Source organism: Rana temporaria, chromosome 9, assembly GCF_905171775.1.
Source record: "Rana temporaria chromosome 9, aRanTem1.1, whole genome shotgun sequence".
Lineage (NCBI taxonomy): Eukaryota > Metazoa > Chordata > Amphibia > Anura > Ranidae > Rana > Rana temporaria.
Window position 1 is genome coordinate 167,643,719 of NC_053497.1, and position 12,628 is coordinate 167,656,346.

Here is a 12,628-nt window from a genome sequence, read left to right on the forward strand (position 1 = left end):
ATGTTGCCACCTCCATGCTTCACAGTAGGTATGGTGTTCTTTGGTTGCAACTCAGCAATACCAGGAAGAAGGGGCTAATCTCTTTATCCTCTATGAGGCTTCTTTAATGATGGGGGAACTATGCTTTCTCTAAAGGACATCTCCCTCCCTCCATGATGGAGGCAACAATTATTATAATCCATAAAGAGGGAAAAGATCAACTTGATCCCTCTTCATATCGTCCAATATCACTACTTTGCACGGACGTAAAAATCCTTGCAAAGGTACTTGCAACGCGACTAAAGGGGTGCATCGAGAGCCTCATACACCCCGACCAGTCTGGGTTTATCCCTAATAGGTCGACAAGCCTGAACATAAGAAGGGTTTTCCTAAATATCCAGGCTCCCACTGATAATGAGGGCCCCAGGGCACTGTTGGCATTAGACGCTGCTAAAGCGTTTGAAAACCTTGGAGTGGAAGTATCTATGGCGGGTACTAGAAGGCTTTGGGTTCGGTCCGTCCTTCACCAGGTGGGTCAAGCTCCTATACAACAAACCATGTGCAAAAGTCAAGATAAATGGCGAAGTGTCAGATCTATTCGAATTGGAGAGGGGAACGAGACAAGGCTGTCCTTTGTCCCCACTCCTATTCGCATTGGCTATGGAACCCTTAGCTATAAAAGCCAGGCTTAAGGAAGGCACTTTGGGATTCAAAAGGGGCCTAGACGAAGACAGGATATCACTGTTTGCGGATGACATTCTCTTTTTTATAGGAGACGTTAACAACTCATTAGCCCCAGTAGTCCAAATGGTCAGGGAGTTCGGTAGGTTCTCAGGGTTAACTATTAACTGGGATAAGTCGGCTCTGCTCTCAATAGATACGGAGCAATTTACGACACCGGCCGATATGCCCCAGTTAAAAATCCTGACTACACTTAAATATTTGGGGATATGGATTACCCGTGATGTCAATGAATATATTGCTACAAACATGGCCCCCTTACTACTAAAGCTGAAGCAAAAAAAAAGCCATTTGGGGCCGTCTCCCTCTCTCCGCGGCCGGGAGATGCAGCCTAATTAAAATGATCTGGCTCCCTCAGATATTATACGTCCTCCACAACTCCCCGATCTGGATTAATCAGATATGGTTTAAAAGGGTGGAGACGTTGTTTCGTGAACTAATATGGAAAGGTGGGCAAGCCGGAATTGGGCTGCGGGACTATGCAGCTCCCGGTCGGGGAGGGAGGGATGGCGGTACCAAATCCGAGAATTTAGTTCTTGGCGTCCCAACTACAGCACATTGCAGGGTGTGGAATTACAGACCCAAGGAAAGAGTGCTTTAGACTGGTGTTAACAGGGGCCTCGCATAATACATTAGTTGAAGCTTTGGAGGCAAATTCATTTGCCTATAAGTGCCCGACCATAAACTTATTAAATAAGGTATGGAGGACAACAAAGGCCCTATTGGGATACCCTGGAATAACTGAGCTAGCCCCCCTTTGGAATAATAAAAACTTTCCAGAAATCATGGGAGTGGGAAAATGTTACATCTGGGAGAGACAGGGAATTATTCGACTCGTCCATCTATATGTGGGTAATACTATGAAGTATTTCTCAGACCTGAGACAAGAATTCAATATCCCAAATAAAACCTTCTTTAAATTCCTTCAGATCAGACATGCCGCCCAGACTCAGTTTAAGACTCAATCGCTAGATTGGACCCAGACCCCTATTCTTAACAAAATAGCCCAAAGAGATTCAACGAAAGGGTTCATCTCAGAATTATATAATAAATTGGGGGCCAGAGCCATAAATCAATCTGGTTTGCTTAAGAACAAAGAGAGATGGGAACGGGACCTGGGACCGATAACGCAGGAGCGGTGGAATAGGATCCTAAACAGAGGGGTTCTAGTATCCATTGCTCCAGCACAGAGAATGTCTCACCTGTTTTTATTACATCGGGTTTATTATACGCCCAAAAAAATGTTCCAACTAGGTTGGAAAACGAGAGACGAATGTCCCAGATGTAATGCCACAGGTGACCTGATCCACATGTTCTGGAGGTGTCCCAAGCTCTTCAGATATTGGACAGGGGTTATTAACGAACTTAATAATATTTTTAAGACCTTGCTAGAACTTGCCTCCTGGGAGACATGGAAGACCATAGAGTTCCCCGGGGAACACTGGAGGGCGTGTTGAGAGGCCTATTTCAGGCACGCAAATTAATTGCGCTACGCTGGCAGGCACACGACCCTCCATCTGTAAGGAACTGGATTGGAACCATCAATATGTTGATTGAGAGCGAGAGAGCGGTCTTCATTAAACAGGGTAACCATAAAAAATTAGAAAAAGTGTGGGGACTCTGGCTGAGACATACAGGACTCCCTCTGTAGTGATAAAAGATTGTCATCATTAGAAACTTCCCCCAATCACAGATGGCTGCAATTTTTCAACAGTCAAAAAAAAAAAAAAAATATATAAAAAAAAAAAAGATAAAGACTATGCTTTGAAAGAGGCAACTTCCCTCCCCCAGTTTGATTGGCCCGTTGAGAGGATACTAGAGATACATTGGGGGGAGTAGGGATGGGGTAGAGGTGGGGGGATGGGGGGGTTGAGGGAGGGCTGAGGAGGGGGACAGAGAGGGGTTGGGGGGAGGGGAGGAGATAAATAGTGGGGGTGGGAAGTGCTAAGATAATTCATTGTATTTATATCACGATTACTGTTGATGATGACTATGTACTTTGCTGTATGCATTACGCACCTTAATGCCACGACAATTAAATTTTGTAAACACTGTACTTTGGGAAAAAAATAAAACAAAATAAATGAGAAAAAAAAAATGATGGTGGAATGCCAGGGTCTTCCTTATGGACTGCTCCACTTATCTCTCGCTGGTTCCCGGGACACTTACTTCCCTCCCCCCCCTTCTTCCGGTTGTCGGACTATGGCCAGGTCCGGGTCTAAGTCCTGAGTGTTGAGCGGGAGACCCGGCCATGGTCTGACAACCGGAAGAAGGGGGGGAGGGAAGTGTCCCGAGACACTTGGAGGTGCTTGGAAATACCCGGCTGTATTCAGGGATTCCCAGGAGAAAGCAGAAGTGCCCGGAGATATTCAGCAGCGCTCTAAGACACCCAACGGTACTCCGAGATCCCCGGGGGGGAAAAGCCAAACCTGCAGGCTACATCGAGAGGGATCATGACTGGAGTGCTCGGGAACCAGCGAGAGATAAGTGGAGCAGTCCATAAGGAAGACCCCGGCATTCCCTTCCCCCATCATTAAAGAAGCTTCATAGAGGATAAAGAGATTAGCCCCTTCTTCCTGGTATTATTCGTGCCTATATGGACAAAAAGATCTGGGAAAAAGAGCTTTCTTCTTCTCCGTTGCTGCGACTCAGGCACTTCCCGGCCAGTCTCCGTTTCCTCAATCCCTGCTAGATGCCAGGGTAAGAGGGAGCAGTGGTGCAGAGAGCGGGCTGGACTAGGACTATAGTTTTATCACTCCATTAGAGGACACCTGGAACTCCTACCATGGGCTCCCAGTCGGCGCCATTCTTAGGCTCTTCCCTTTTAAGATGTTTGTTTTAACATGACTGTGTTGCAGAATGTTTTGCCATGTTAACAAGAGACAAGTGGGTGGGACAAGGAAAAAAGGTAAAAAATATTTGGAAAGTGCCAGACAACAGCCTCAACCCCATTGTAAAGAAGTGAAGTTAAGAGATGTATGGGTTTTTTTGTTTTTTGTATCATACTTACCTAGGTGGATGTAGCATTGGTCCGATGCTGCAACTGTCTCCAGGTGCACTCTACACTGAGAACCGAGCAATCGAACACTGAACGCTCGGTTCTCACAGATCGATGAGCAGAGAGCTGCTGCTGAGCGGCTCTCTGCTTGTCCCTTCTCGCTCACTGGAGTGCGGGCTGTGGAGGGAGTGGGAGCAGTTTGCACAGGCTCTAAGCGGCTTGCTGAGAGGCTGACCCAGTTGCTGGTCCAGGGATCTGAGGGATCCCGACTCCATGGTCATAAATACGCCCAAGCCTGGACCCACTGTAACGGGTCATAGGAGTGCAAAACGAACTGCACCCCTGTGATCCACTGGAGAAGTACAGCCAAACGTGTTTTGGCTGTACATCTCCTTTAATGAACAGCATTGATTTATCGCAGTGGGAAACATGAGATAGAAGCTCACTCCCTGATTGGGTCAAGGGTTGAATCTGACACTCCGCAATCTAGAGTAGGGTAAAACTTTGTTAGCAAGTTATACCAAAATTACAAGATTGGTCAAATTCAGGACAGCCATGGCCCTGGATTGGAATTTGGCCAGAATGACATAGCTGAGTGTCTACTGAAATAGTAGAGGACCATCCTTGCATGTCTTTCACCGAGTGTAGCAGTGAAGTTTACTCTTAACAAGTGTCTCGAGACTTCAGTAGTATCTTCGTTAAGGAAATTGTCCAGTTTGCAGCTATTGCCAAGCTCTGATATGATTCACTCCATCACCTTTCCAGGTGTTAATGTGTCTCTTAGAATATATTTGAGCATCATGGTCTCTAGTTGTTCTGGAGAAAGGTTTGTTCAGCAAATTGGCACTGATAAAGAGTTATCTGAGAATCAAGATGACCCATGAAAGACTAAGTGCTCTGTGCCTACTGGCTGTCTAGAGCAGTGTCCTCAAGATGATACAGTATTACATACAATAAACTTAACATTGTTCACTGTCCTAATTTCACCAACTGGTTTATAGTTTAGTCCGATATTGTACCTCATTTGGTCTGGGCCTGTCGTATATCAGGTTCATGCTTGGAGCGTTTTAGACAAACAGTGTGTGCCCACTGCAGGTTTTCAAAATTTGTGTGCAGAATCGGGGGGTATCGTGATTTGTCACAGGAACTTGATGGGTGATAACAGTATTTTGTTAAAACTTAATACTGTAGGGTTCATTTGAATGACATTATCTTTGATATCTTTCACCTCCGCCTTCAATCTGGTGTTGACTAGGTGCTGGCTGTGGTGGGGCGCGGTTTTGTTTGTGTGTTCACAATAGAACTTGTTTTTTAGATATATTGATATACATTAGAATTTAGGAAAGCTGCTTCCTTTACACACGCTCACTTTCAGCTTAAACTGAACCTTCACTTAAAAGTGAAAGTACAGCTCATCTGCCTCTCTCCCTGGGTGGCTTTTTCTAAGAAGTACCCACTCCCGCAATTCTCACATAGGAAAGAATTATGTCAGCTTGGCCCCAAAGCCATCGCCCAAACCCCTTCTTCCCCCCCCATTCAAAACCTCCTGTGGCACATCACATGGAGGAGGCTGCAGCACCAGTCTGCTAGCACTGTGCATATGCAGTTGGGAGCTGGCTGTGAAACACATCCAAGATGGCAATGCTAGGGATCCCAAGCCAGGCACAGTATCCATTCCAGTGAAGACAATGCTTGGCTCCATAGAGTCCAGTATTTGTAGCTGCTGATGTTTAATTTTTTAATAGTTGACTAAAGCTTTTCTTTAAAATTAGTTACTGGCAATTAAAGCCAGAACCTAACTTAAGAACTGGAACCAAGAAGGAGGTAGAAGAAAACAGGTGGCTTTATAGCCAACCAAATCACTTCTTCTAAAAATGGATACTCTTCTATATTTATCACACGTGATCTGGATGACTATAAAGTCATCCAATATCAGCAGGCCCGTGGATACACATCAGGTCCTAGGTGCTCGCCAATGTATCCTGGTGGGCAATTGGCCCTGGAGCTCCTAGATTTTGTGAAACTTTGTCCTTTGATCAATGATAATAGAATTCTAACAATGTTTCTGTATGTTTCAGTTAAACCAACTATCAGGATATCCCTAAGGCATGAAGATCCCCATTCAGAGTATCACATGCTGGCGTGTAATGTAAATGGTTTCTACCCATCTGAGATAGAAGTAAAATGGTACCGGAATGGTGTGGAGGAAACTGCTCAGGTTCAGTCTACAGACATCTTCCAAAATGGAGATTGGACCTTCCAGATCCTGGTGATGCTAGAGACAGAGATAACAAAAGGAGATACCTTCACCTGTGAAGTCCTTCACAGCAGCCTGGAGACACCAGCCAGAGTAGACTGGCGTAAGTTTATTTCCATTCTAAGTAAAGGAGATTCTGTTTTTGCTTATATCGTCCCTTTTCAGCTTTGCCCCTTTAATGCCCCCACACCAAATATTGCATATTATCAGAAAGCAGAGACCCTGGATAAAATAGTGTTGCAATTTTGTATGTGTTATGATATTAGCTCAGCAGTTTATAAAATATAATGTTGTGTTGAATAAACAAACCTTAAACACGTCAAGCCCTACAATTGCGCACGTCGGTGAAACAGCAAATTTCGGTACCCAAAATTGTCCATAGACAAAGCTTTAAAAGCCCCTACAGGTCATCAATTTAAAGTTAACCATGAATGATGGCTCTAGAAGTATTGCTCTCCCTCTGATATTCAGTATTTAATATGTGTAGCACAATCGCCGTTTTTGTACATAGGCACACCCGTTGCATACGTTTATGTTTGTGTGCATGTGGGGAGGAAGGGCTTTAAATGTATTTTTCTTTTAATTGATAGTACAATATAAATGACAGGTCTCCTTTAAGGGGGCATCAGTGGTCTATTATACCCTAAATGTAACCAATGGAGCTGATTAAGCACAGATTATGCTTAAAGTGATCATGTTATGAATGAATGAATGAATGAATGAATGAATGAAAAACTTATATAGCGCGGCACATGCGAACTGAATCGCCTCTGGGCGCTTGATGTTTCGTGTCTCATGACATCAAAAGAGCAGAGTTTTAATCTGTCTTCTGGAAGTCAGGTGGTTTTCCTCCAACCGAACGCTGGTTGGTAAAGCGTTCCATAGTCTCGGACCTTGAAAAGCAAACCTTCTTTCTCCTTTGGACTTGTATTTGGTTTTTCGCACCTTGACCAGATTTTGGTCAGTGGATCGCAGAACGCGATTAGAATTGTGAGGTTCTATCTTGTCGCAAAGATATTGCGAAACCTTCCCATGGATGCACTTATGTGTCAGGCAGAGTGCTTTAAATACAATTCTGTCTTTTACTGGCAACCAGTGAAGGGTTCTCAGCGAAGGTGAGATTGATTCCCATGTCCTTTTCCCAGTCACCAGTCTGGCGGCCGTATTCTGTACGACTTGCAGACGAGCGATTTGGTACTTTGGGAGCCCGAGGTAAAGGGCATTTGCATAGTCCAGTCTGGAATTCACGATTGTTCCCACCACGACTGCTACATCTTCTTTGGGGATAAATGGAATAAGTCTGCGTAGTAGGCGCAACAAATGGTGCGATCCGCTGACTACTGACCCTATTTGTGCGTCCATTGTCATGAAGGTGTCAAAAATGACTCCTAGACTTTTGACTTTGGAGCTAGGGGTGATGCTTTGGCCCAGAATGGGCGGCGGTGTCCAGGTTGTTGCCAGTTGACTCTTTCGGCTGGCGTGAAACATAAGAAGTTCTGTTTTGGAACTGTTGAGTTTAAGATAACTCTTAGTCATCCAGTTTTCTATCGAAGAGAGACATTTCTCTAAACTGAGATGATCCTTTTTGTTGCAGATGCGAAAATACAATTGCGTATCGTCTGCATAAGAGTGATAAAGTAGTTCTTGGCTACTGATAATATCAAAGAGAGGGCGAAGATAGATGTTGAACAGTTTTTCCGACGTGAAAGATCCCAGTTTCACTGTTTGTGATCGGTTTTCAAGAAAGGAGGAAAACCATGGTAAATCACCTTCTGCGATTCTGGCTACCTCGGCCAGTCGCATCAGTAACATTTTGTGGTCTACTGTGTCAAAGGCTGCGCTTAGGTCCAGCAGAACCAGGAGACAGGATTCTCCCTCGTCTGTGGCCTTGAGGGCATCGTCTCATATTTTGAGTAAGGCCGTTTCTGTCCCGTGTCCGGGACGGAAACCTGATTGAAATGGATCGAGTAGATTGTGGGTATCCAGATGCTGTTGCAGCTGTTGTACCACTATTTTCTCCATTATCTTGGAGAGAATATTTAGGCCTGTTATGGGGCGGCGGTGAGTTGGGTCCTTGGGATCCAAGTTAGGTTTTTTCAAGATGGGCTGGATTGTGCCCTCTTTCAGCAGGGATGGCACTATGCCTTCCTTAAATGACTGATTTATAAGCTGTGTGATGGGAGGCGCCAGAATGTCGGCGCATTCCTTCAGCAGCTTGGTGGGAATGATGTCATTGGGTGCTGTGCTGTTCCGCAACGCACCAATGATATTTTTGGTGGTATCGATGGAGATGGGTTCCAGAGTGAACTTAGTTGATTGTAGAAGGTTTCTGTTGGTGTTTTGTGGTTGATTGAAGAGGGGGCTGAGGGGGGTATTATTTTGCAGAATACTTACCCCGATTCTTTCGATTTTGTCAATGAAGAAATCCGATAGTTCATTACAGAACTCTTGGGTGTCTGAATTGGGGACTTCAAGACATCCCGGATTCATGGTCTGGGTGACCATCTTGAAGAGTTCTCGGGGGCGGTTCATGGCGCTGTTAATCGTCATAGAAAAATGATGTTTCTTGGCTTTGAAGATTTCTTTATGATATTGTGTTGTTATTGCCTTGTAGATGATGAGGTGATCTTCTGAAGGGCTTCTTTTCCAGGCGGCTTCCGCCCTTCTGCGCTCTTGCTTCAGTAGGGACAGCTGGTTGTTGAACCAGCCGGACTTTTTTTTCCCGATGCGGACTTTGCGTTTCGGTGCTACTAAGTCGGCTGATTGTAGCAGAGCTGCATTTATGGCATCCAGTGTATCTGAGGCTGTTAACCGAGGATGAATAGTTTCGATTCGGTTTCCCAAGGTAGATTTGAAGAGTTCCGAATGGAGCTTCTTCTGAGATCTAGCCCAGTGTATTGTCACCGGCTTGGGTGCTTTTATAACTGGTGGAATTTTGGAAATTATGAAACTAATTGCATGGTGGTCTGTCCATGGCAAAGGTTCATTTCCCAAAATGTTTATTTTCAGATTTTGTCTGAAAATTAGGTCGAGTGTGTGACCTGAAGCATGCGTGGGTCCGCATATAAGTTGCTGTAGTCCTAATCCTTCCAGGTAATCGATGCAGGCATCCGCAATGGGATCCTGTGAGGAGTTGGCCCACAGATTGAAGTCCCCGAGCAGCAAAAGATGTTTGCTGTTAAGGGTATAAGTGGATATGAACTCCGTTAATGATGGTAGAAGCTGCGATTTTGGCCCAGGTGGCCTATAGCAGAGGAGAATGTGAACAGTCTCCTGGGGGTTAGTTTGAAGTTGAAGAGTAAGGGTTTCCATAAATGGAAGAGGATTTTGAAGGACCGGCTTAGTGATTGCAATATGAAACTTATGGATCACCGCCAGGCCTCCTCCTCTTTGCCCTATTCTGTTTTCCGTTATAATTCGATAATTTTCTGGCACCAATTCTCCAAGAATGGTGTTGCAGTCGTCTGAAAGCCAGCTTTCTGTGATAAAGAGGCAGTCTAGATCGTTTTGTAGTAAGAAATCGTGGATTTCTGATCGGTGTTTTACTGCTGATCTTGTGTTGATCAAAGCACATGATATGTGCTTGAGCTGGGTTAAATGGTTGAAATTTTTGATGGTCGATCGTTGATCGAATCTCAAAAGTTGGTCTATTTTTAAGGCCTTTTTGGTGATGGCTGGTAATACTGTTGCGAATTGTCTCAGACCCCAAATCGTTTCTGCAGAGTATCGCAGTTTAACCATTGTTGCCAGTCACCGGGGGGGGGGGGGGATTAATTGCAATAGAGGGAAGATTCGCTGAATCCTCTCGCTTGGCCTTGGTCCAGAGGAAGGCAAAAAAAACCTGGCAGTGCTAAGCCAATTTGCTGCCGCAGGGAAAAAAATTCTTTTCTGATCCCTGAAACCCTGGATCAAGTACTGTTTGGAATGGGGGGGGGAAGGGGGGGAAGAAGGGTGTCACTGTAGCTGAGGAGTACCAAGATGGCCGCCGACCGGGCCACAGGCCTCAGGTTTGGGGGCTGTTTGGCTTGGTGGGTATGAGCTGGTTGTTAATCCAGGGGAGGATGGGATCCTCCAGGGATAGGGGGATGATCCCTGACAATTCGAGGAAAATTTCCAGGCTGTCAGTGCTCCTTTTTGCGGCTCGCCGCTAGGCCGCGGCTGAAGCCGCAGTCTTCCCTAATTGCGGCGGCCGCGAATAAGGCCTGGTCTGGCGCGGATGCGGGAAAGAGCCGCAGATCGCCAGAAAAAAGCGCTGCTATGCGCGGTGGGTGGCCGGGGTGATTATGGGTGACTGATTGGGGTGCATGCGGCTCTAAGAGAAGGTAAACAGCCGCAATTAGGATCGCTGGAGTGGCTGTCCTGAAAAGGACGGTCACTAGCGATTCCTGGGGGTGGAAAGATGGCCCTGAAAGACAGGGTCTTACCTGAAGAGAGGGGCCCACGAAGGGAAGGAAGGAGCCGGTCCTATGGGCTGCAAGTTGATTCATGCAGCAAAGATTGTAGGAGCCTGCCTGCCTGTCTGCGGTGTCTAGCTGGCTATCTGTCTGGTCCCTGGAGAGAGCAGACTCGTCGGGAAGCGTCCTACTCCCTCGCTGAACTGACACTGACTGATTATCCAGCTAAGCCTTGTCAGCTGTTGTTACTGAGGTTATACTTACCTATTCTATGCAGTGGTTTTGCACTGAGCAGCCCAGATGCTCTTCTCGGGTCCCTGGCCCCTCCCTGTTGAGTGCCCCTAGAGCAAGCAGCTTACTATTGCGGGCACCCTAGCTGAGCCACAGCTCTATGTATCCATTCAGATATGGCACCACAGTTTGGCCCCGCCCCTTCTCTCTCCTCATTGACTGACTTTGATTGGCGGCACCGGGAGCCAATGGCGCCGCTGATGTGTCTCAGCCAATCAGAAGGGAGAGTTCTGGATGGCCAAAGCACTCGTGGACATCGCTAGATCAAGAGGGGACTCGGGTAAGTATTTGAGGGGGCTGCTGCACACTGATGTTTTTTTTATCTTCATGCATAGGATGCATTAAGTGTTTGTTAACCTAAAAAAAAAAAGATCCTGTTCCTTTAAAGCATGTTATACAGCACAGTCCTTGTGCTGTGTCATTTGTTGGCCCCCTGTAACACCTGAAATACCTGGCTGATCCTGCCTGGTTCTGCTTTCCCCCTTGTAAACTGACCACGGTTAATCATGGCTGCTAAACCCTGACACAGTGGTCGGTTTACATGCCTCTGCCATCCACAGTGCTCCTGTCCTCCTCTGTGTTCTCCTTCATCCTCTCCCCCTTCCCTCCCTACCTGTCACATCCGCGTTTTTCCCTGCCCCCTCCCCTCCTGCTGCTGAAATTACAGTTCAATTTTTACAGTATCCTCTGTTTTATTCATGTAATCTGCTCCTGTATCTGTGCCTGCTATATACCAGCTATATACCTGATTACGGAGCACCAGTCGGTGCTCACGTGACCAGCCACCCTCTCAAAGTGTGCAGCACATCTAAACTTAGCCAAAAAATAATAATTTCCTTGTACCTTATAAACACCTCATATTTCTTTACAGACCCCCAGGAATCAGATTCAGCAAGAAAGAAGGTGGTAACTGGAATTGTGGGATTTGTGCTGGGAGCCATACTTATCATTGCCGGTGTGTTTGTCTATATGAGAGGTCGCAAAGGTAACTACAAATTCACTTGTTGTTTTGCCAATAAGAAATGGGATTTTGATCATGTTAGTGAACATTTTTATTCTTTTTACAGCTCAGTTGTTATTCCGTGGACCACAGACTGAGCGTAAGTTTTCCGCATTATATTTCTAAAATCCCATTTAGAAAATGCATTTTAATTTAATACCCTTATAATTATTAGAAACAGCTCCTTCAGGATCAACACACCTTGAAAAATAGTGATTTAAAGGGGTTGTAAAGGTACAATTTTTTTCCCCTAAATAGCTTCCTTTACCTTAGTGCAGTCCTCCTTCACTTACCTCATCCTTCCATTTTGCTTTAAATGTCCTTATTTCTTCTGAGAAATCCTCACTTCCTGTTCTTCTTCTGTCTGTAACTCCACACAGTAATGCAAGGCTTTCTCCCTGGTGTGGGGTGTCGTGCTCGCCCCCTCCCTTGGACTACGGGAGAGTCAGGACGCCCACTAACACACAGCTCCTTTCTCTATCTGCAATGTAGAGAGCGTCCCGACTCTCCTGTAGTCCAAGGGAGGGGGCGAGCACGACACTCCACGCCAGGAAAAAAGCCTTGCATTACTGTGTGGAGTTAAAGACAGAAGAACAGGAAGTGAGGATTTCTCAGAAGAAATAAGGACATTTAAAAGCAAAATGGAAGGATGAGGTAGGTGAAGGAGGACTGCACTAAGGTAAAGGAAGCTATTTAGGAAAAAAAATTGTACCTTTACAACCCCTTTAATAAGCCACACAATTCATAACAGAGCCTCATCTATAGCAGGTTCTGAGTCCCCTTGATTCCTGGGATATTTTCATCATAGATCCAAGGAGTCTTTGGGGGTTTTCTTTATCGTTACATCACGGGACACAGAGCGGCATTCATTACTATATGGGTTATATGGAGTACCTTCAGGTGTAGACACTGGCAATCTTCAAACAGGAAATGCCCCTCCCTATATAACCCCCTCCCATAGGAGGAGT

General features: G+C 45.7%; 1 protein-coding gene across 1 annotated transcript in view; it reads left to right on the forward strand.

Annotated features, from left to right (window-relative positions):
* Positions 1 to 12,628, forward strand: part of LOC120914612 (H-2 class II histocompatibility antigen, E-S beta chain-like) — a 103,996-nt gene that overhangs the window by 76,512 nt on the left and 14,856 nt on the right. The window contains exons 3-5 of the mRNA XM_040325295.1: positions 5,797 to 6,078; positions 11,532 to 11,645; positions 11,728 to 11,760. Of these exons, the coding sequence (XP_040181229.1) occupies positions 5,797 to 6,078; positions 11,532 to 11,645; positions 11,728 to 11,760 (429 nt within the window). The remainder of the gene's footprint in view (positions 1 to 5,796; positions 6,079 to 11,531; positions 11,646 to 11,727; positions 11,761 to 12,628) is intronic.